At 47.7% G+C, this 23567-nt stretch overlaps 3 protein-coding genes across 4 annotated transcripts in view; 1 reads left to right on the top strand and 2 right to left on the bottom strand.

Moving 5' to 3' along the window:
• Nucleotides 1–6917, bottom strand: part of mcmbp (minichromosome maintenance complex binding protein) — a 9979-nt gene extending 3062 nt beyond the window's left edge. Inside the window, exons 1-11 of one of the 2 annotated variants that reach the window (XM_080016251.1) lie at nt 6597–6917; nt 5739–5833; nt 5440–5580; nt 4987–5028; nt 4783–4872; nt 4074–4200; nt 3853–3998; nt 2239–2336; nt 1989–2161; nt 1431–1554; nt 733–850 (exon numbers count right to left, since the gene is read on the bottom strand). In XM_080016251.1, the coding sequence (XP_079872377.1) occupies nt 733–850; nt 1431–1554; nt 1989–2161; nt 2239–2336; nt 3853–3998; nt 4074–4200; nt 4783–4872; nt 4987–5028; nt 5440–5580; nt 5739–5833; nt 6597–6654 (1212 nt within the window). In that variant the 5' untranslated portion in view covers nt 6655–6917. Of the gene's footprint in view, nt 1–732; nt 851–1430; nt 1555–1988; nt 2162–2238; nt 2337–3852; nt 3999–4073; nt 4201–4782; nt 4873–4986; nt 5029–5439; nt 5834–6596 lie in introns of both variants that reach the window. The other variant, XM_080016250.1, reaches the window with a different exon arrangement.
• Nucleotides 6918–7275: 358 nt separating this feature from the next.
• On the top strand, nt 7276–15642 carry sec23ip (SEC23 interacting protein). The gene is made up of 18 exons (XM_080016633.1): nt 7276–7560; nt 7878–8407; nt 8902–9115; nt 10247–10440; nt 11519–11608; nt 11710–11830; nt 11928–12017; nt 12138–12279; nt 12588–12796; nt 12888–12979; nt 13071–13235; nt 13330–13425; nt 13537–13686; nt 13797–13952; nt 14423–14525; nt 14669–14857; nt 15008–15170; nt 15468–15642. Exons 1-18 carry the CDS (start codon nt 7428–7430, stop codon nt 15547–15549), a joined length of 2919 nt encoding a protein of 972 aa, XP_079872759.1. The 5' UTR covers nt 7276–7427; the 3' UTR covers nt 15550–15642.
• Nucleotides 15643–15788: 146 nt separating this feature from the next.
• Nucleotides 15789–23025, bottom strand: csgalnact2 (chondroitin sulfate N-acetylgalactosaminyltransferase 2). The gene is made up of 8 exons (XM_080016634.1): nt 22925–23025; nt 21092–22016; nt 20288–20504; nt 18988–19089; nt 18719–18897; nt 18525–18619; nt 18212–18293; nt 15789–17519 (listed from the first exon to the last, which is right to left on the bottom strand). The coding sequence occupies exons 2-8, from the start codon at nt 21741–21743 to the stop codon at nt 17227–17229; spliced, it is 1620 nt and encodes a 539-aa protein (XP_079872760.1). The 5' UTR covers nt 21744–22016; nt 22925–23025; the 3' UTR covers nt 15789–17226.
• Between the last annotated feature and the right edge of the window lie 542 nt (nt 23026–23567).

The following is a 23567-nucleotide window of genomic DNA, read 5'->3' as shown; positions in this document are numbered from 1 at the left end:
ACAAAACATTGTTTTTTTTAACCTTCTAAATCCCATCGCCAGGCCTACGTGTCTGATTCATCTGTTATTTTATCCGCTGCTGGTGACCGCTCCGAACACCTCGCGGCGTCTCAAATTAACTGACCTGTGATTTGTTACTCACAGCCGGAGGGAAGTTTACCCCCCCCGCAAATGGCACGCATACTCGGTGCGCGCTCCGCCGCGAGATTGTTTCGTCCCGAATTGGGATGTGATAATGACGAAAGAGAAAAGAAAAATGCCGGTCGTAAAATTAGCATCTCGTATGTAGGATTCCAAACTGCGTCTCAACCGTCTCAAAAAAAAGAAAAAAAAAAAAAGAAACTCAACAAGCAAGTTGACCCTTGTCCATCTCAAGTTAAGTAGTTGTGAGTAACTCAATAGTCAAAGAACAGATTTAAAAATAGAAACACCAAATAAAATGCACCAAGTAAAATTTAGGAGGTTATTTTCTCACTGGGGTTTAGTTGCCAAACAAAACTTGTGTGGAGCTGCCTCCCGGAGGGGGGGGGGGGGGTGTGTCGTCTCTCCACATTTACCATTGTGCGTCAGTGCTAAACAATATCGTTTTCCTAAATTCTGAAAAGCCACGCCAGTACGCCCAGACCGCCCAGACCAACTGCAACTGACAAGCTCAGAAAGTGGACTCGGCATCAAACAGGCTCCGATGACGATCCCGGCGAAAAACGCGCAACGTTTCCGACGCTGACTCACGCAGGGCACGAGCTGCTGGATGATCTGGTAGAGCCGCTCCGTGTACGAGGGGGAGGCGGGGCAGCCGCTCAGGTTCAGGGTGAACTTGCCCAGCGGTAGAACGTCTCGCCGGGAGTACCTGCGGGGGGGGGGGGAGGGGGGGGGGGCACAGACGACACCGCGGTTTGAAAAAGGACAAAAAAGATGGAATCCCACGGCCTGGGACGGCACCGGACGGGCCCACCGGCACGCTTCACACCGAAGCCGACAAACAGAGAGCCCACACTGGAGGTCCATTAATTCCTACGGAAGGTCAGACTCTGCACCCAAAAGCTGTTACGGAACGTCCGGTGGAGGCTCTGAGATGCGTTCTAATTTTCAACTTGTTTTCTTTTCAACTTGTCACTAAAATATAAAATAATGACTTCATTAACTTTGGATGTCACCATATTCACTATCAATAAATATTTTTTATACAAGTGAAATGTAATTTTTTTGCACTTTGCAAACACTATAAAGGGAGTTTTAAACTCATTCCTGGATCATGGTAAATGTCGATCTGATCAAACTATTCCCTATTGTACTGGAAAAAAAGCTTTCACGTTCCCCCCAGACAGTATTTCACGACGGGAAACGGACACAGTTCATCCGGCGGCCACAAGGGGGGGGGGGGTGTCGACTGTCGGCTGCGGATAGGGCTCTGTGGGAAGCACACTTACACGTTGGAGATGAGGTGCAGGAGGAGGAACTCGGCCGCCAGCGCGTCTCCCAGGAGGGCGTGGGTGAGGAAGGCCAGCAGCTCCGTCTTCACGGCGGCCATCTCGCGCAGAGTGGACGACAAGACTGAGGAGGGGGGGGGGGGGGGTTTGAGGGGGTTTAAAACACCCAATCTCAACTGCCGGACCGGTGTTTCCCCTACTAAAGGAATCACTTTGGTTGTGATGGGTGATTATTTTCCCTTAATAAATACATCCAGGGACTCTATAGTATACTCTGTATAACTATATTATATTGTGTACAGTCATTGTGTACATTCACTTTTTCATCAAGATATTGACCCGTTTAATTGTAATATTTTTATTTAAAATTGTTATGTTATAGTTATTTATTATTAGCCTATTGTTTATGATGTGAGCTCCGGGGAGCCACCCATCCATCTATCTATCTAAATTGTTACACTAAGGAAAGGCGGTGCAAGCTTATAGAGACAGTGTAATTTCGTCCTTAAATTTGTAATTCATGGTTGGCAAGCTCGTGGCAGCGGGTTGATCTCTTACAGGCGGCGTTGTCCTCCAGGGCAGCAGGGGGCAGCAGCGGGTTGTTGTGCGGCAGTGGCTTGGCGTAGAGAGCGTGGAGGCGGGGCACCAGGGAGGCGGGCGGGCTGTGGACGCGCTGCTCCTCGGCAGTCTCCATGCCCTCGGCGGCGTCCAGGAACGACGAGGAGGCGTCTCTGTCGGGAGAGATGGAGCACGATGACGTGAAGGAAGGGAGACGACAAAGACGACGACAACGGAACGAGCGTCTCACTTCTCCTCGGCCAGAGCGCTGAGGGCGGGACTGATGGAGAGGATCCCGTAGACTTCCAGCGTGTCGTTCAGTTTTAAGCTGTCCCCGTCCTCGTACACCTGACGATGGGGATACAGACACTGGTCAATACTGTTTTTTTAACTTACAACTTTTTTTTTTTTTATATTCCACAACCTGCACTAATATATATATATATATATATATATATATATATATATATATATATATATATATATATATATATATATATATATATATATATATATATATATATATATACACACACACACACACACACATACATACATATATGAGTATTATATATAGTAGTATTTATACTCTGTACATAATCCCCCTAGACTCCTGACAAACCTGTATTCATAACCTTACACTGTTGTACATAATACATCTCTTTTGCCTGCATAACTGCACAGAAACACCGTACTCAAATAGCACTTTGGTATTTAAATGCTTCTTTTGCACTTCTGGTTAGACGTCAACTGCATTTCATTGGTTCTGTGCCTGTACTCTGCTAGTGACAATAAAGTTTAATGTAGTCTAATACCAGAAAGAACCAATTTTCATTTTATTTTTTTTGTAGTTCAACAAAGATGAGGAGACCTCCTGGTAAAAAAATAAAAATAAAAAATAAAATGACGACGGTGATGATGATACTACGGATCTCGAGACTAACGGCAGGGTTCATTCTTGCATTGAGAAATTAAATTAAAGACTTTCAAGGAAATGTATTCATTAAAATATAATCTTGGTCGCATGCACGCACGCGCTTCTGCATGAAACGGTCTATTATTAAGGTATTCCAGTATATACATTTCTGAGGATGAAATTCAAGCACTTCAAGGACCTGAGGATGATAAAATATGCATTTGGGACAAACAGAAAACCTCCCTGGGACACATTCTGGGAGGGTTGTTTTTCTTAAAACAATCTGCCCATCATCTCGAAAATGACTAATCTATTGCCGTCACTGCAGCAGAGCATCTGCTCTGGTGATATGTAGAGAGAGAGAGAGCGCGAGAGTTCAGCTAGTGATGAAAGGTTATACTTGAGGCGCGGTTCTTGAGGAGCCACTCAGTAAAAAGAGTCATTCGATTTGATTCAATCGACTTAATACACGATGAGCGCACTTCCGTGGAACAGTGAACAAGACTCAGTCGCTCCGAGACTAGAGTAAACGGCGTTCTCACATGAATTATCCCATTCCTGTCAAAATGTCTTATTTAGGTGGAATGCAGAGTGAGTCCAGACTACGGAATCATTTTAAACATTTGTTCGCTGCGAACAAATCGTTCTCCAGTCTTGCATCAGTTCTGCTGGCTGCTGCTGCTGGCTGCAGGCGGTTTGCTAGTCTGTGATTTTTATTGTCATCTATTTGGTCTAAAATGATGTCGTATGATCTACAGTATATTGATAAAAGAAAGTTTACTTTCAGTCAACATGCATGCATGAAAGCAAGTATTTCTATAACAATAAAAAAGATGTATTTCCCGATCCTTTGAATTAACTTTGGGACGGTTCAAATAGTTTTTCAGAAGGTGGTGGGGAAAAAAAAATATTAAAAAAAATAAGCTTAGTCTGGAGGCTTGACAGTACCTTAACGAGGCAGGATGGGCCCGTCTCTCCCGGCAGGGGGAAGTTGAGGTCGAGGTGAGAGGCGGCCGGTGCCTGGTTCGAAGGGGCCTTGGTCTCCTGCCGTTTAGCGTCGCCGTTGGCGTGGGGCTGGGCGGGGCCTTGGGACCCTGAGAGAGTTTGGCGTTAAGAGGCGAGTGGGGAAGACGGTCCAACTTGTATCTGGGGGGTTGGGGGCGTCCTACCTGTGTCCCGCTGCCTCTGCGGCTGCGTGTCCATGTCGTCGTCATCGTCCTCGTAGCTGCGTTTCTGTCTGTTTGGGACGTACGAGGTGGAGGGGACGACCCTCGCCTGGCTGGACGCGGCGTACGCGTGCTGTCGGCATTAAGGAACACTGCGGCGAGCGGTGTGCAAACATTTCTTTAAAAGAACACACAGAAGTGAACTGGGAAAATGGACATTTCACTTTCATGGTTGACAGGGTTCATTCTGGCGTGACAAAATAAAATTCAAGGACTTTCAGGTACTATTTTCAAGGACTTCACACAAAACAAATACATTTTCAATGTGATCTTCATGAATTAAAATATCATTTTCATTGTCTTTTATTTATATTAGTATATCTATATGTCTATTGTTAATCTCAGTGTCATCTACTTTTATAAGTGATCTTTTCCAACTAGCTTGATTAAATGTACATTTCCCTGGAATCATCTATGTTGTAAAACGTTACGTTTTGAATAACAAAACCAGGGGAATATCGCAGGTTTCCAAAGATCGTGTTTTGTTTCGTTTTTTCCCCAAGGACTTTTCAAGCACTTCAGCACAAAAAGGGCTATCTTCAAGGTATTCCAGTACTTAAATTTCTGGGGGACGAAATTCAAGCACCTCAAGGACCTGGTAGGAACCCGGTAGGTACCCGGCATTGTCCGGGACCACGCCAGATAAGGATATCTCTTTCACCCAAGAACTTTCTCCGGGGATAGGAACGCAGTAGAACGTCTGTCTCTCCAAGGTCACCGTGTTTGCCGAATTCAGGTCCACCTTGAAGACGGGAGATAACGAGATGAAACGCACGGACCAAACCAAACAACGCGGCTCGGTGCGGCAAAGCTCGACGCACACGAGCGATGGCGGGTTCATCAAGCTGGGACTCACCCCGCATTCGGTGACGTCCTTGTACTTCCCGCATCTCAAAACCTGGGGGTAGAACAGAAAGTTTAACGGACGTTTAGGTCAGAATCTGGTATATTCTTCGGGCCCCTTTACACATACTGGGAATTTGTTAAGGGGAGGTTTGGTGCATTTCACTACAGATAATTATATTAAAAAAAAAAATAATAATAAAAAAGCTTAACAGTCTGAAAAAATAAAAAATAAAGTATATACTAATAGACAGAATATAAATAAAATAAATAGACATAAAATTACACGGAATACACAGAATGTGTTACTATGCACAGGATCAATTATTGTTATGGGTATAAATTCTAAATATGAATTACTAAGTTCTACTACTAACTAGCTTTAAATACTAAATAAACGGATATAAATGCATCATCTCGCTGCAGGATTCAGCCCGCCTGCGTTCACTGTGCAACCTGCGCTCACTTTGGCTTTGGTGGCGGGATCCACGGTCTCGTACACGCCCATGTAGAACTCCGGGTCAAACATGTCCTGGACAGAGCAGCGGAACTTCACCAGGCTGTTGGGCTTCAGGTAGTGCAGCGGGACGTCGTTCAGGGACGGAACCTGGACGGGTTGGGGGGGGGGAAGGAGGGGGGGGGCCTTCAGATGCAGAACCGGGGGTTGGGGGGGTGGGTGGACGCCAACGCTCCGCGTACGGCAACGTCGCGCCAACTCCGCCCAAAGGATCGGATCTTTCACCGCGCCGAGCCGAGCCACGTTACCCAGGTGTGAGCCTCCTTGTCGCGCAGGTGATTCCTGAAGAACTCCACCACCTTGGACTCCCATCCTCCGGCCTCCGGGTCGTTCTGGGAGGACGCTGAAACAACACGGGAAATGTCTGGATTTAGATTTCATTCGAGGTCGCAGCGGTACGGTTCGGCGTAAAGCTCGGTGTAACGTTGTCATTTATGGCCGGAATGACCCGTCCGCTCTGCTGCTTATGCTCAACCAAACCTTTATCTTTCATTTGGTTCAACTCACGATCACAGCATTTTAGTTGCCGATTAAATGTCCGATATAAAAGCGATAAACGATGTACTCATCTTTTTTGTTCATTGTGTTATCATTCATTCATTGTGTGTGTATATATGATAAAATAATACTAGTCTATAGCAGAAGAGCCATTCGTTGGCATTGCTGGTTGGATCACATCAATTGGGAAACGAGGTTAATTTCTTTCAGCACTGGTGGAAGTTCCTCTACTATTCACGTTATATTCACTGCGACGACTTATAACATCGCATCGGTTTAAAACAAAAAAAGGGGATGAACCCGCGTTGCGATTGTGGAATCGGACGATTTGTCCCCCCCCACTGCACAAAATAATCGCGACTGATCGGGCGGTGGCTTAATACGCGTGGCGGCGAAGCCCGTTATGGAAACTTAATTAACCGGAGAGGCCGGAAGGCGATGAGCGGCCGCCGCCCTCCCTCCCGCGGAGCCGGCGAAACCAACTTAATCGACAGAGAGGCTGGAGGGCGACGAGCGGCCGCCCCCCCGCGGTGCCACCGCGGCTAGCACACGCCGGCTAGCGGAGCCCGAGCGCAGTCACGCCGGCGTGTCCCGGTGCGGGCTCTTACCGAACACCGAGTTCACGACGCCCAAAGGGTCGCTGATCCAGTCGCTTGAGGACGGCATCCTTCGACCGGGAGCGACGACGAACGACGCGAAGATGGCGGCGGCGGCGCTTCGTCCCGCTTCGCTTCGCTTCGTTTCGCTTCGTTTTGTTTTGTTTCGTTAAAACTTCAGAGGGCGGCGGGGAGCTCGTGCAGCGCGAGCGCAGTAACTTCACTCTCCCCCCCCCTACGCGCCTGCGCCGCGCCGAGGGCGGGAAAATGACGTCACGGCTCCGCCAGAAGACAAACAAAAAAAAACAAAAACAAAAACAAAACCCAAAAACCAAAAGTAAAGCAGCGCGCTCGTTTTCTGACGCCGGGGCGTCCCCGACGCGGGGAGCGGAAAGCTCCGCGATCGCCCCGTGTTATAAATCCAGTAACTGACTGGAGGGGAGGGGGGTTGAACACGACCCGAAACGCCCTGTTTTATTTATTTCATTGTATTTTATTATATTTTGCGAGTGAATTGTTGATACGAACTTGATCGTTGATTGTAGGTGTACGCCATATTGTCAGTTTTAGTTTTTCTCTCTCTCTTTTTATTATAAGTATTGTTAATCAAACACTTGGGACGTTTACGTTTATTGGACGTAGAGTTGTATGGTGTCATAACTCATCCCGTTCGATAGGTGGCGCGATCCCAGAAATGGCGGTTTCTTGCCGCAGCCTCCGACCCATCCTTCCGCTTTCCACAGCGGATAAACATGAACCAGGAACCGCTCTGACTTCCGGCTGTGGGCCGGGTTCACGGCTGCTTCCTCAGCGACTGGCGACGTGTAATATATTTGGGGGAAGATGGCTGATAGGAGAAACAATAACGCGCCCAGTTCCAGCGCGAATTTGCTGTTCAGCGCCGCGCCGGAGTTCAACTTCAACCTGCCGTTCATCCCGGTCAGCCAGGCCGCCGGTCCCGCGCTGCTGTCAGGAGGTGAGACGGGACGACGGGGGAGAGGAGACAGCCTAGCGGTTTAGCTAGTTGAGCCCCGCTGCCCCTTTACTCCACATCAGCTGATACCTTGTTGTTGCTGAGCCGGTTGACAGGTTGACGTGACTGACATCATATTCTGTTGATGTGTTAGGACTGATCTGCTTGTTGATGGCAAGGATGTGCTGAGTGTTTATAAATTTGATATGTGTTATAATAGAATTTAGAGTCCTGGATATGTAACTTTCTCCCAATTCTACACCAATACGTTCATTTCTATTCCATAATCGACATCCATTCCCCGTCGTGATATTTCACAGATGATTCGACTGATGTCGGCGAAGAGGACAGCTTTCTCGGCCAGACTTCTGCCAACGCTCCGGCCCCCTCCACGTTCAGCTACTTCTCCAATCCTGTGACCAGCAGCGACCCGTTTGCCTCCATTGGTCATGGTCGACAGCCATGTCCACCGCCGCAAGTGCCGGCACCGGCGCACGCTGTTGCCCCGGCGACAGCCTTTCCGACGTCTCTTCCCGTCGGCGTCGGCGCAGCCCCGCCGCCGCCCGGGCCGCAAGCCGCCCCCGCCATGGCTTTCGGCGGCTCCGTTTACCAGAACCCCATCGGGCGACAAACTCCTCCGCCGGGAGGGGCGGGTCCTCCACCGCCCCCCCTGGGCGCCACCCCTCAGAGTCATAACCCCTACCGCCACACCCCCCTCAGCAGCAGAGCCAACCCTTATATCCCAGGGCCGGAGGTCCAGCCGCCGCAGCCTCACCTGCCACAGCACAACCCGTACTCTCTTGGCTCTCCGCCGCAGACGTTCCACACGGCAGGACCTACGTTCACGCAGGTAGCCGCAGGGGTTCGGTCAGACCGGTCCCGTTGTGGTGCTTTGGGGAATGGAGAGGCTATTCCTTCACATGTATTCGCAGTTTAAACCTTCTCTATTTTTCAGTGGGGTTTTTTTTCAAGAGCTTAAGATAAACAAACATGATGTTGCAAAAACGATTCATAGAACAATAATTCAAGGGAAAACACTCTCTGAGGAATGACTGTGGTCCTTGAATGTTTCACTCTAATACGCGAATATTTCAATGCGATTTAAAATCATTCGTTGAGATCTAAAGTGATGACCAGGAACAGAAATTGTGTATGACATTTACTTATTTTTATTAAATGCATGTGGCTTATTTGCTTTTCATTTCTTATTCATTGCCTTATATTAATGACAAGCATTTTGAGTTGCATGTTGAGTATGAAAGATACTATAGAAATTAAAATTATTCATATTTATGTTGTTATTATCATCGGAACAACACTTTTCTCACTGTTCTCTCTTGTCAGTCCCAGCCCCCTCCCACACAAATGCACGGCCCCCCACCTCATGCCAACACCGCAGGAGCACTTGTCCCGGCCAATCCAATGATGCCGTACAACTACAACGTCTACGAGCCCGTTCAGCCTCACTGGTTCTTCTGCAAAGAGGTGGAATCCAAGTGTGTCTGGCTCCCTTTCAGCATCATCGACTCTCTCCAGCTGGAGGAGACCTACAACTCAGGTAAGACGAGCCGCGTCACACAGGTACACACACGCGTATGTTAATAGAACAGTTGTCAAAATATGCAAAGGTAGGTTATTAGAGCTGTTTATTATGTGTAGTGATGTTTCAGGACCTTCATTAGGTATAACATTTGCCTGAGGAAGTCCCCTTGTCAACATGCTTGGTACCACAACACCTTTCATTCTTTTGAGTTATTTGTCGTACCACGCTTGTCTTCATGCTTTAATTTCGATAAGGATTATGTTGAATAGCAGATAAGAGCCAGCCAGTAGGAAGCATTATGAGATACACTTGTCCTCTTGATAGGTGTCACAATCACTCATATGTAGATAGATGGATAGATACTTTATTCATCCACAAAGGGAAATTGCAATGCCTCAGCAGCTCACGTCAACGCAATAGGAAAAATAATAAAGCAATACAATAAAGATATGAAAAAAGAAAATGGCAATATATAGAAAATTTGGAAAATAAACAATGAACCTAACAGTTAACTATACCCAATAAGAAAAAGTCTGCCAATATACAGTAAACCTACTGATAAACCAGAGCTATAACCTAAAATTAACAGAAAACGAAAAAACATTCAAAAGTTAAAGATGGAAAAATACCTAGTATAGACCAAGAATTAAAGGTCACATCCAACAATGAAATATATGGTCCGATACAATAACTTTCTTAACATTATACACATATCAAAGGAATGGATATAATTAGCTAATATTGTTATTTCTACAGAAGGGATCAATAAGGGAATCGATGGCATACTTATCAAATTAGATACTCATTTTATTTTATAAGAGAACACTTTAACTCTCTGGGGTAAATTAGGATTTCATTTTTAAAGCCTTCTGATACTCTGGTCTACCAGAAATAGTTATATGTCGACAGATGATACTTCAAAATGAGAGGTAAATACTTTTTTCCTCCCTGGAGGGAAATTGCAATGTCCCAGCAGCTCACCGGCAGTAATACTTACAAACAATAGAATAAAAATATAGGAATGGAGGGGAAAAGTCAGTATCTGGGGAAAAGGTGAACAATAAACCGCACAATTAACTGTACGCTATAAAATATGGCAGGATAATGGAAAAAAAACCTGAAGATTTTGAATGATTCATCATTTAGTTCAACCAGACCCGGAGAGCGTGGTCGTGCGCACGGACGGAGGCCGTTACGACGTCCAGCTGTACGACCGCATGCGCACTGCGGTGTTCTGGCAGGAGGAGCCCACGGAGGTGCGGCGCTGCACCTGGTTCTACAAAGGAGACACGGACAGCCGCTTCATCCCCTACCTGGAGGAGTTCAGCGACAAACTGGAGGTGTGTGTGTGTGTGTGTGTGTGTGTGTGTGAGAGATTCATATCCGGAGGGAATTTGCAGATTATAAAGGATGTTTTGGATTGTAAAGCACTTTGTTAAAGTATTTTTTTTTTTAAGTGCTATATTTATAAATAAATAAAGACATTGATCCACCTACACTACTCTAAAGCCTCGAAGGTCCAACAGTGGGATCCTCCCTAGCTGTCGGAAGAGCTTTGTTTAGTTAATAACCTAATTAACATGACATGACCCTTTTTTTAACGTATGTGACTTATGTACTTAGTTTTAAGCCGCCACAGCTGCGGAATCCGACTCTCCGTGGTATTGAATGGCCTTCCTGTAAGTTCTTGTCGTCTGTCGTGTGAGGTGTGAAGGGAGCTTTAAACAGTTACAAATGACGGTGTTTCTGACAAAGTTTGAATGGATCCAGTGTTTCCTCGAGGATGGAGCAGCAGTGGAGGTGAAGCACGTGCGGGAAAACCTTTTTTTTTTTTCTGTTTTTTTTCCCCCCCATGCGTAAGGCCCCGCCTCCAGGAAGAAGACTTGGTGAATGTGGAGTAGCTGCTATCTTTGGGAATACTTTTTTTACCAAAATGAAACGTATCAAGAAGGATCTTCCAAATGTTGTTAATGTCACAGATATGTAGGCATGGGCGTCATTCAGGTTTTAACGGTACTACTACGCTTACCGATTTTGCTTATCGATCCGGTACTTTAACGGTACTCTAATCGGTTCTTTGTTTTGTTTTTTTTTTTTTGTTTTTTTTTTTGTAAGAGGAAAAAAACTTAAACCAATTTAAAAGCAGAATTAGCACCCACGGGAAAAGAGAGAGGGAGACAGGGGTGCAAATTGCACATTACACTCTCACCCACCGCTGCTAGTGCATATTGGGGAAACACTGGGATCATGCTGGGAGTAAACTGGGGATATGTTGTTTTGGACGACAGATTTGGGAACCGTCTGTCACGTATATCCATTCATGTTTCCGTCACCTGAACATTGTAATTAAATTCCACCGTCGTGTGCATCCAAGCCTTTGAGTCCAGCGCTGATCTTACGCCTGCGATCTCCCTTCAGGCAGAATACAAGAAAGCCGTGTCCACGAACCAGTGGCACCGTCGGCTGGAGTTCCCGTCCGGAGAGACGATCGTCATGCACAACCCGAAGGTGAGGACCGTGTCTCATCGCATGCAGAGCCCAATTATGAGCCGTCGTTTATCGACCCTTTTTTTTTTTTTTTTTTTTTTTTGCTCCCGAACCTCCTCCAGGTGATTGTCCAGTTCCAGCCCTCGGCCGTGCCGGACGAGTGGGGCACGACTCAGGATGGCCAGACCAGACCCAGGGTGGTGAAGAGAGGTATCGACGACGACCACGACGACGTCCCCGACGGTACAAGTTCTCTCCCATGTTGGGCGATATTTCTCAGTTTCATTTTTATTTTTTAATTTAAAAATGAAAAAACACTAAATACGCTTCCCTGTTCCAGGAGAGCTGCCCAAGGTGGACCACCTGGTGATCATGGTGCACGGAATCGGTCCCGTGTGCGACCTGAGGTTCCGCAGCATGGTGGAGTGTGGTCGGTACCATCTTTTCGTCAGATAGTTTATCCCCCCCCGCCCACCCCCCCACCCCTCACCTCATTGACGGACTGTCCAATCCATCCAACCGAGCGCCGGCAATCTCTCCTGGTTTTCAGTGGACGACTTCCGGAGCGTGTCGCTGAAGCTCCTGCAGAGTCACTTCCAGAAGCCGCTGGACGAGCACAGCATCAGCAGGGTGGAGTTCCTGCCCGTCCAGTGGCACACGGCGCTCCACGGGGACGCCACGGGGGTGGACAGGTGAGCGGACAGGGTGCGGGGGGGCGGTGGACACAGCGGCACCAAGACGACCGGAGGCAGCGGAGAGCTCGATTACTTAATTATTTGAGCTGATCAGTCATTCTGTGAAACCGTTTGATTCTATCTTAGAAATGTTGATGAATACAATGTAAATAATAATAATAATCGCAAATATTTGTCTGATAATTAATCATCCAACCAGAATTTCCCGTACAATTGTGAAATGTGTTTAATCAGCTCGTTTAATGAGTTTGGATGAGCATAAGCAGGACATACTGTATTCCCTGCACTCTCTTTAAACCGTGCAGGAGGATCAAGAAGATCACGCTGCCCAGCACCGGGCGCCTGCGCCACTTCACCAACGAGACGCTGCTGGACGTGCTGTTCTACAACAGCCCCACGTACTGCCAGACCATCATGGACACGGTCGCCCTGGAGATCAACAGGCTCCACGCGCTGTTCCTGGAGAGGAACCCGGACTACAGCGGCACGGTGTCGGTGGCCGGGCACAGCCTGGGTGAGCGCTCGCGCCGACGCACGCTCGATCGAATTTGCACTTTCCAGCTCCTTTCCAGGAAGTCACGGGGCGTCTGGTCTGCTCTCGGCAGGTTCTCTGATACTCTTCGACCTGCTGTCGAATCAGAAGAACGGCAGCGCCGCGCCCACCGCTAACGGAGGCCCCCTAGTGGACAACAAACAGGTGACGCGTCTTTGCCGACCTCAGGTTGAAGCCGTTGCATCGGAGACCACGCGGGAAAATTAAGAGTTGAACCTCTGGCTTCTCCAATCAGGCGGCTCCTCCCGTCGCCCAGGTAAACACCCCGCCTCCCTCCGCGGAAGAGGGCGCCAAGGAGGAAGGGGCGGAGTTTGAGGATCTGGCGGCCGCGCTGGAGCACCTGGGCCTGTCGGAATACAAGAGCACCTTCGACGAGGAGAAGATCGACGTGGAGTCCTTTGTAAGTGTTATCTTGAAAATTTTTTTTTTTCTTCAACCGGTTTCAATCGAACCGTCACGGGCGGCGGTGCCTCACCGAGTTTATTTCCTTTCAGCTTATGTGCACCGTCGAGGACCTGAAGGAAATGGGGATTCCACTGGGGCCCAGGAAAAAGATCGCTAAATTTGTCAAAGAGCGAGTGCATAAGCTGGTAAAATATCTGTATTTATATTTTTATTATTTCTTCTTTTATTATTATTTTTCAAATCTTTAAAATCTGAGAGGCTTCCGAACCGATCGATCGTCGCTCGCTGGCTTTCAGGAGAAGGCGGCGGAGGTGAAGGAGGCGAAGGCGGTCGTCCCGGCAGCTCCGGCGGCCGATCCTCTCCCCGTCGCCAAGAAGCGTCCCGTGGGCGAAGCGGTTTCCTCCATCCACGTGGACTACAACTACTTTGAAGTCGGCACCGGACAGGCACGAAAACGTCTCACACGAGAACAGATCTTACACCACCTTTTCGGAATCCCCTGACGTCTAAACCGCTTTGGACGACACAGTGAACGTTGGTTTGTTTTTCTCTGCAGGTGTCGGTGATCTACCACTCTCTGGACTTTGAGCCAGTCAATTTCTTCGCCCTGGGCTCGCCCGTCGGCATGTTCCTGACGGTACGGGGCCTGGAGAAGATCGAGGAGACCTACCAGCTTCCCACCTGCAAGGGCTTCTTCAACATCTACCACCCGGTATCCAATGTTCAGAGCTCGCATTCCTTTAGGGCTGCTTGAGTTAACACTGAGGTGCATGTTTTTACGACGCCCTCAACGCATTTTCTGAGTTTGACCCAAACGCACCGTTTTGGGTTTTTTTCTACTCTGACATATCGAACGGTCCATGACGTTGGGCAACTCGGTTTTCAAAATGCAGTCACTCTTTGACTACGTTTGTAACCAACAGTCGAATTACGAATGTTTATTATGATTGCGATAAATCGTCTGAAAGCCCAAATTACGATTATAAGCTTTATTTTTTCGTTCATACATTTAAACCGGTAATTGTGCGAATTATGACCTATCCGCATTCTGCCCCCTAAGCGATGAAGCGTCACCGTTAAGAAAGGCTCCGAGCTCCCGCCAGCTCTTCTAAGGGGTTAGATTCGGATTGTCCCTGAATGCTCAAAGCCTTGTGAAACGAGGACATGTTTGCTGCCTTCCAGCTGGACCCGGTGGCGTACAGGATCGAGCCCCTGATCATGCCCGAGCTGGAACTGAAGCCCGTTCTCATCCCGCACCACAAAGGCAGAAAGAGGCTCCACCTCGGTACGACTCTGCCTCTGTGTTATCTTTCTTGCTAAGTGGAAAGGTTCCCCTATTCGATTGATGACCTTACACCTCCCACCTGTATTTTTATTTGATTTTATTTTTTACCAGAAAGCTAAATTTGTTGTTGCGTTGCATTCCAGAGCTGAAGGAGAGCCTCACCCGGATGGGATCGGACCTGAAGCAGGGCTTCATCAGCTCCCTGAAGACGGCCTGGCAGACGCTCAACGACTTTGCGCGCGCTCACACCTCCTCGGCGCAGCTGCAGGCCGAGCTGGCCATGGTGGCCAGCCGCATCAAGGAGGAGGAGGAGAAGCAGCAGGTGCACGAGGGTGAGACCTCCCACGGAGCTTTTTTTCACACCGGTGTCGAAAGTCCACGAGAAATTACTTTTTCCCGGCGCGGAGCTAACCGCTCTCGTTTCGAGCCGCCCCGTCGCACAGCCTCTGACCGGCGGCACGACGTCGCTGTTTCCGTTGCAGAGCACAAGATCCTGGAGAGCCCCGAGCAGCAGCGGGAGGAGGAGCCGCATGTGAAGATTGGGATGTTGAACGGAGGGAACCGCATTGACTACGTCCTGCAGGAGAAGCCCATCGAGAGTTTCAACGAGTACCTTTTCGCCCTCCAGAGCCACCTGTGCTACTGGTATGTCAATAATTATATAACAGAAGTGAATTTTGATATTTTATTTTTTACCATGCCATTGAAATGTTATGGGTGGGATGAAGTCTAACCGTTATTTTCTTGGTTTACTAATGACTAGCGAATGGTGAGCTGAATTTAAATGCCTGTCGCCTAGGAGTTCAGAAGCGTATACATGGGTTTCAGAAATAAACAAATTGGGAATTTCAATTTTTTTAAGCTCCTCTTCTGAGTCATTTGTTCTGATGTTGAGAAGGTGAAACGGTCCGTCACTAATGGTGAATTTTGCTTCTCTTGTAGGGAATCTGAAGACACAGCGCTGCTCATTCTCAAAGAGATTTATAGGAACCTGGGCATCCATCCTGAGCAGATGGTTCATTAGTCCAAATGGCTGGACTTCAACAGGCATCTCCACTTAATTTCTTTCACCCCCCCCCCTCTTTAGATTTTTCTATTACTGTCTTAAGGATGATCACAGCTGTTTTATTATGTAATCTTAAATTAAGAAAATAAGCTAGGAGAAAATGACTTTTTTTGTCATTGATCACTGGAATAAAACTGTATATTAAAATAATGAAAAAAATTAACATCTGTGAGAAATAACAGAAGCGGATGCAACGGTAACCCTTCTGTAAGTTTTATTCCAATGGCTAAAATGTCATCAAATAAATCATCTCCTTACATGAGCTAGTTTGCTGGAATTGTGTACCGTTGTAATTGTTCTGGGGAGGAAGGACCGGTGCCGTGAGTATTTACACAATGAGAGCTTGTCGTACTACAAAAAGCAATATAGGATCAACTTGTTTGAGATGACGTTTGCACTTTGCTCGCGGTCTGTCGGGGCGACGCACGCAGACGGTGCGTCCACCTCTCCCTTCTTAACCCGCTCTGTTCCAGTGTGAAATCCGTTCTCCTCGACAGAGAATAACTCGGAGCCAAAGTCTATTGCTTTTAAACTAAATCTCTTCAGCACCGAAAAAGCATGTAGGCACACAAAGACGAGTGTTTTTAGAAAAAAAAGGAAGTATTAGCAAAGTCGTTTACATGAGTGACTGACATTCGGCCGCAGTTGCGTTATCAGGAATGTGCTGGAAGCGAACGTTCAAAAAGGAATTTCTGTACAGATCAGCTCCGTCCTTGTACCAGCGCACAGAAGGACGGCGAACGGTTGTCCCTTTTTCCACAGTCATTAAAAAGTCCCTTTAAAAACAAATGATAATAAAATAACCAAAACAATATGGCTGCTGGACCGTTGGTGAGGCTGAAATAAACATTAACGGTTGTAAATTGCTGCTCTTTGAAGGAGTAGACAGTCTTGGGAAAAGAGGCAAGAGGGACTAAACAACACGGAGTTCAGTTCGGGATCTCTGCAGATTTCATGCACAGGGATCGCAGCCTTTTTTTTTTTTTTTACCCCCCCTTGGGATCTCATCCCTTCGGATGAATGTTTTCCCTCCAATCCCAAGCAAACAACTACCTCCTACAATTACAAATCTTTGCGAGAGTTATTGCTTCTTGAACAGAGCGGACATAGCAGACTGTGATAATACTTTCTCATAACGCTGCTGGGAATCTTATTTGCGGACATTCCCAAAAGTGGCAGGAGGCTGTGACATTCCAGGCCTTGACCGGAGAAGCCAAGACAAACACTAAATAATAAGCAGAGCGACTCCCTTTAAAAACCATAAAAATAAAAAAAAAGCGCTCCACGGAATGATCAAATAAACTAGACAAATACACCTTTCCACAGAGGCCAAAGCCGTGTTTGTTGCGATTGCGTTGCGTACTGTAAATGTACATGTTACAGGTATTTCATAATCAAGATGTAAGCATGAAAAACATTTATCCCACCAACATCTGCATTGAAAGTTTGAGTTGGATTTTCTCCTTCGGTCATTTGTTGGGAGAAATTATTATTATTATTATTTTTTTTTTGAATTTCACATTGATCAATGTACATTCATCCATGTCCACAGCACTGAAATGGAACAGGAAGTGTGTAAACAGGCGCTTTAGTGCATCAATACTGTCATGGGGGGTTGGGTTTGGGGGTCTCCTCTCACTCCTCTGTCTTGCTGTGGGTCTTGAAGGCCTGCTTGCGCAGGTGCGTCTCGATCTCCTCGCGGAACACCAGCATGCCCAGGTGCGAGTGGGACGCCTCGTTCATGGCCTTGGACTGGATGCACATGCGGTACTGCTCGGGCGTCAGCTCGTCGGCACACTGCTTCTCGTGCCACAGGTGGAACAGGCCCGACACGGGCGTGCGCACCGCGATCAGGTCGCTCCGCAGGTACTTCCTGTAGAGGTGGACGTCCTCCACGCCCCAGCCTTTAACGTCCAGGTCGAAACCTCCTGGGGAGGAAGGGAGGGAGGGGGGGAGGGAGGGACACTTTGCTGATATTGTTTCATGAAGGTCTGAACCAAGCAGCCAAATGTCGAAGGCAAGGCGGCGCTTTAAACTGCAGTTCAGCAAATGGCCACTAGATGGTGCTCCAGAATAACCCAGACTGAGTGGAAGTCAAAAACGTCAATAGCAATATTACATTTAGTCATTTAGCAGACGCTTTTATCCAAAGCGACTTACAATTGTTCAAACACAGACGGACGCAGCCATCAGGAGCAATTAGGGGTTAAGTGTCTTGCTCAAGGACACTACAGCATGCTAGCAGGAGGAGCCTGGGATCCAACCAGCAACCTTTAGATCACTAGACCACCAGCTCTACCGCCTGAGCTACCACCTGAGCTACCATCCCCAATACAGTTAAATTCTCCCAATATCCAAGTTTACTTCTCCTTATTAGTGTGTGGTTTGTGATTTTGAAAATGAATCCATAAACAGGATATTAAGACTCAAGATGTGTATATCTGGGGGCGTGGTTGCTTTGATTAGCAGGTCGCTCGTTCACGTTCGACCAGGCTGGGTGTGTTTCTTCCCCCCTCCGACCATGCGGTGGTTTCAATCCTCATCTCAACAAGACTCCATTGAGAACATCGTGCGACGCTCTAAACGACGTGACATGGCTGAACTGCGACAGCCTACTTACCAATATTTAGGAAATCCGAGCGATACTGGCACGTCATCCCGAAACCAAAATCTCTCCAGAATCCAGCGTCCTTCTTGTGAATCTAGGTTTTCAAAATAAATGCAACGGCAATTTATTTCCCCCCCCATATCTGCAAATGACCGTGAGCGTGCAAACACATTCAGCCTCCGTTTCCGCCGTGTTTCTTAGATAGTACCGGCATTCCATTTCAAAAGACCGAGAAATGCTCACCCTAATTCAAATCGATACCAAATCTTGAATCAACACACTACGAGCAGCATGCAAATGAACAATGAGAACAGACAACGCTTACCAGCTGCAGTTCAATGGGTGGAGCCAGTTCCAAATTTCCATAAACGATGGCAGGATTATACAGGCTGAACACAACCGGATAGAAGACCTTTTTGTCTGAAAGAAAGAGACAGGGCTGTCACACGGAAGGTGCAGGAGACACGGCCGGGGCTGTCGGTACGGAAGGAAGAGCTGGGCAGCGGAGGGCGGACGTACTGGGGGAGGAGTGCAGGCGACACGCGTTGAGGAACTCCGGCGTGAACCGGATGTCCACGTCGCAGAAGAACATTAGGACGTCGCCCTTCCTCCAGGCGTGGGCGCCGATGTCCAGGCCGCGGCCCCTGGAGAACTCCTCGTCCACCGAGATGAGGCTGTAGTTGGAGAAGCCCTCCTCCCTGGAGGGGGGGGGGTCAGAAACTTAGATCCACGAAACTTAGATCTCCACAGGACTGTGAAGGGGGGGTGGGGGGGGTGGAGAGACCCACCTGGACATCACCTCCAAAGACGACTTTGCGTCCTGCAGGCCGTCCTGCCCGAAGTAAACCACCGTCAAGTGGACTCGTCTGTCCTGCTGTATACACACCTCCCTGGGTAAACATCAACCCACATTTACTCATTGCACTTTCTGGAAAGAGATGCTACTTGAAGGCCATGAAGAAATACCGACGCAATCTGCGATCACTCAAGACACCTGACGGTAGGGATGCACTGATGCCTTTTTTAATAGACAGTGACTGTGATTCCTCAACTTTAACGCTCTGTTGATACCGAACACTGACTTGATCCGGTACATTTACATTACATTGAACATTAAAAATTGACCTCATTTGGGCTCGTTAGAACATAATGATTGGAGTCATTAACATGATCTAACATTGAACTGATGTGTCCGATGTGGTATCGGATGCTTCCATTGGATTCTAGTGATTCCTCAAATTAAATTTCCCGAATTAAAATTTTGATTCCGATCCGATTTAATTAGAATCTTCACCCCATACAGTACACAAGTGACGTGGTAAAAAAATAAAAATCTCAAGTAAGTTCTTGTGTGAATGCAATTTGTTTTAATGCAAGTGTCGTGCTCAGTGGATTCGTGTCGGGCAACGAATTAAAGTCTCCACAAAGTTCCACATCGAGCTTGTCATATCTCATTTTGGACAACTCTGCTCTGGGAGAATCTAATAAATAGTTACACAACGTGACAGCAACGTGGTTTGCTGAGTCATCATGGACAGAGAGATACTTGTAGTGTCAGAGCAGTTCACTTGAAAAATAGGAAATACAATTTAAATGGAGACAAGAAATGTCAATACAAAGTGAAACTCAAAGTTAACAATTAACAGTAGGTAAAATATGGAATCTACCATAAACCCGTTGATAAATAATATAAACCTAAAAGTAACAGAAGAATTGGCAATGTACACAAACCTTAACATTACCTAGAAGATGGATGAATTTGCAGAAGAAAAAGCAAACAATTAAATAAACCTAAAAAGGAACCTTAAGACAAACAATTAACAGCGAATATTTGGTCATGTGCAATAAATATATATGGTATAAATGTTAAATATGAACCTACAAATTGGCAAAAAACATTACATAAACCCCAAATAAAAAAAATGTGTGTAAGTGTAAACAGTAAAAAAAAAAAAAAAAAAACTGAGGAGATGTTATGATGTAATCATGTTTGTTGGCAGCGATGCAGTTTGAAGCGCTGCACCGAAACTGCATCCGCGGAGTCACGGGGCAAAGCACGGGGGCAGCGGCGGCGGCGGCGGCCCTCACCTGAAATTGCGCAAAAACTGCGAGAAAGTTTCGACCCTGCCGGCCAGCGGCACGATGATGTTGATGATGACCCCCGACGTCTCCACCGACGTGCTGCGGACCTTCATCAGGGGCCCAAAGGGACGGAAGAGGGTGACATGACGGAAGCTGCTGGATTCCTCCTTGGCAAAGAAGAGCTCATAGAGCGTGCCTTTGTCCCGCTCCGTCCTGTACAGACCTGCCGACAGGACACCGGGAACAAAAGGAATTTCAAAGCTCCCGGACCGACGGTGGAAAAACCCTGGCTGTTAGATCTTTCTGCGTGACAAACGGCTACATTTTCGAAGGTTTTGGAGATCCCCTGGTGATAAATATGCGTTAATATGACTCAACGTCACAAAACAATACATTGCGATACTCCTGAAATATATTTTCTATTTTCACTGTCATAAGCTCAGAAGGACATACAATAATAATAATAATAATAATAATAATAATAATAATACAGATACAATTCTGTACTGCAATTACAGATGAATGGATATCATCCCCCAACTCATTCTTGGGTCTGAAGTGGTTCTACAAATCCTCAAAATGTCAGTTTCAATCATTTACTTTGCTTATTATTGATTTTTGAGGAACTTTTAATTATGAAATCAGTACGAGTTAAAAAAAATAGTACCACCACACCCAGATACATATCAGCCTTTGTCCGTCTCCAAGCGTTACAATAACGCAGCAGTGTTTTATGCTGAGACAACAACCTCCAACTTTCCTACAGACATCCACCCTCCGCAAATTACACATCAACAACCACACTCTTACCCTCTGTGAAGTGGCTCTCCGTGTAGCTCTGCCTCTGCATGGGAACGTCGTCCTCCACGCCGTCCTCCTCATCCGGGTTGTTGATGATGTCCAGTGCCGCCTCCACCACCTCCACCAGCTCGTCGCGCCGGTCCTTGCGCACGGGCTTCTCCTCCGGGTGCCGCGTCAGCCCCGTCTCCAGCTGGTACACCTTGGAGGAGGTGAAGCTCTCGAAGGGCACCAGGGCGTACTCGCTGGGCAGCCGCGCGCCCGTATTCACCTCCGCCTTGTCGATCTGCGAGTGGAGGTACTCCAGCAGGTCGCCGGGCTCCTGGTCCTTGTTGTCGGCGAGGCCCTGCGGCCCCGGCGGCTCCTTCCGCTCCTGCAGCAGCTTCAGCTTCTCGCTCATCTCCTGCAGCTCCTGCTTGAGCTGGGCGATCTGCCGCTTGAGGCTGGCGGCGCGGCTCAGGTGGCGCTCCTCCTGCTCCTGCATCAAGGCCTGGTAGTACTCCTTGCCGTACACCTCCCCCGCCAGGCCGGGCAGCACCAGGCCGATGTCCGCCGGAGGGCTGCACTCCAGCAGGTAGGCGAACAGCAGGAGCACCAGGAGCAGGAAGAGGCCCAGGAACAGCCAGCGCACGCGGCCCTGCAGCGGGAACCCTCGCCTGGGCATGGCGCTCACACGCAAGCTACGGCCGGCAGGTCGGCATGCCTCGCGTCCCCTCTGATCTCCCTCGGCGGCGACCTATTCACATCGCTTGTAACGCGGCGCATCCGCACAGCGACGCACGCCGACGACGACCCCGCCGCAACTTTTTCAACAGCACATTTTTGGCCCAATTCACTGCTCGGGCACGTCAGCGAGGAGCGGGGCGGGCGGTCAGACGATTCACGACATCTATCAAGTGGAGAAGTGCACTTGGACGGCGGTAAAAGAGATGTTTACCTGAAATATAAAACAAATACATGCAGAGAACACGTGACATCCTGCTGACTGGAGGTTGAGTCTTCACGTCAAACGCGTCCAGGCCAAGGGCTAGAAATGAGTGATGACCTAATGATTCATATTTATGGACCGTGTTGGGATTCTCTCTGCACAATAGCAACGTTTCCTGAAACGTGGACGCGCCAGAAGTACCGGGAAGTATGTGTGCGGCTACACCCGGAGTGCTGGGCCGAGCTCGGGTGTAGCCGAGAGACAACAGCGGCTCGCTTATCAGACCCGGGCGCCGCGGGCTGGCGAGCTCCGCCGCCATTCATCCACGCTTCCTTTCCGGTTTGGGGATTTTCTCTACACAATAAAAGCACGGAGGGGGGAGGGAAAAAAAAAAAAGTTTTTGAGTGGTAACGATTTATCAGCTGCAACTTAAAGGTGAAAAGATGAGGCAGCATCGAGTCACCAGTGTTTGTATTACGTTTAAAACTGACAGTATATTTATATATATATACACCGTGAATTTAGTGTTTATAGCTTCTCACTCGGTACTCTAGGTCCCCCCACCGAGCCGCTGCAACGCCTGCGTCTGATCCAGCGGAGCTCCGATTTACCCGTTTCAAGAGCGCGGTAACGGTCAAAACTCGCCCGTCCGTCCTCCCCTTTCTAAAGGGGTGAGACGCGAGGACGAGCTCGGGCCATACGGCTTGGCCCCAACTCAACGCAGCGGCTTCTAAGCTACACAACCAGGGAACCCTTGCTGCGGAGAAGCCACACCGGAAACGTTGGTCTTCAGCCGCCGCCTTGGCGTCGCTCCTGCCGCCGACGTGAGCGCTTCGCTGCTTTGGCTTTTATCCGCGGGGGGAGCGAGCTTCGCCGACCGCATATTCGGCGTGAAGGCACCTGAAGCCCCGTCTTACCTGAAGCGCGCCGCCGTCGACCCCCTCCGCCACGAGCTGCTGACGGGAACCGCGCCGCCCACAGCGGCTGCCGTCGCTGCAGCGGGACGATGCCACGGAGCAGAGGGAAGAGTGGGCACGGAGGCCACTTCCGCTCAGAAGCGAGCCAATTAGAGCTGGGATGCGTGTGACGTCATCAGCCATGCGGCGGCTGCGCGACCGCGAAGCTCGAACGTGGAAATTCTGAAAAATATTGAGACGATTTGAAGCTTGTTTGACAAATATAACATCAATAGTGGGACGTGGCGAGATAAAAACAAACAAAACATTTTTCAATACAAGCCTCTGAAATTAAATTTTTATATATATATATGTATATATATATATATATATGTATATGTATATGTATATGTATATATATATATATATATATATATATATATATATATACATATATATATATATATATATATACATATATATATATATACATATATATATATACATACATATATATATATATATATATATATGTATATATATATATATATATGTATATGTATATATATATATGTATATATATATTTATATACGTATATATATATATATATATATATGAGTTGTAGAAATTGTTGGAAACTCAAGACTGACATGACGTTCTATA

Source organism: Zeus faber (assembly GCF_960531495.2).
Source record: "Zeus faber genome assembly, chromosome: 16".
Classification (NCBI taxonomy): Eukaryota; Metazoa; Chordata; class Actinopteri; order Zeiformes; family Zeidae; genus Zeus; species Zeus faber.
The sequence above is the reverse complement of the archived record's forward strand: the minus strand, read 5'-3'. Positions and strand labels throughout refer to the sequence as shown.

Excerpts from the sequence above, each read along its gene's own strand:
- sec23ip (XM_080016633.1), top strand. The coding sequence starts at position 7,428 with ATGGCTGATAGGAGAAACAATAACGCGCCCAGTTCCAGCGCGAATTTG. Across the intron at positions 8,408-8,901 it reads CAGGACCTACGTTCACGCAG|TCCCAGCCCCCTCCCACACA; the intron begins GTAGCCGCAGGG and ends CTCTCTTGTCAG. Across the intron at positions 13,236-13,329 it reads AGATCGACGTGGAGTCCTTT|CTTATGTGCACCGTCGAGGA; the intron begins GTAAGTGTTATC and ends ATTTCCTTTCAG.
- csgalnact2 (XM_080016634.1), bottom strand. The coding sequence starts at position 21,743 with ATGCCCAGGCGAGGGTTCCCGCTGCAGGGCCGCGTGCGCTGGCTGTTC. Across the intron at positions 20,505-21,091 it reads GGAGAGCCACTTCACAGAGG|GTCTGTACAGGACGGAGCGG; the intron begins GTAAGAGTGTGG and ends TCCTGTCGGCAG. Across the intron at positions 18,898-18,987 it reads TCTTTGGAGGTGATGTCCAG|GGAGGAGGGCTTCTCCAACT; the intron begins GTGGGTCTCTCC and ends CCCCCCCTCCAG.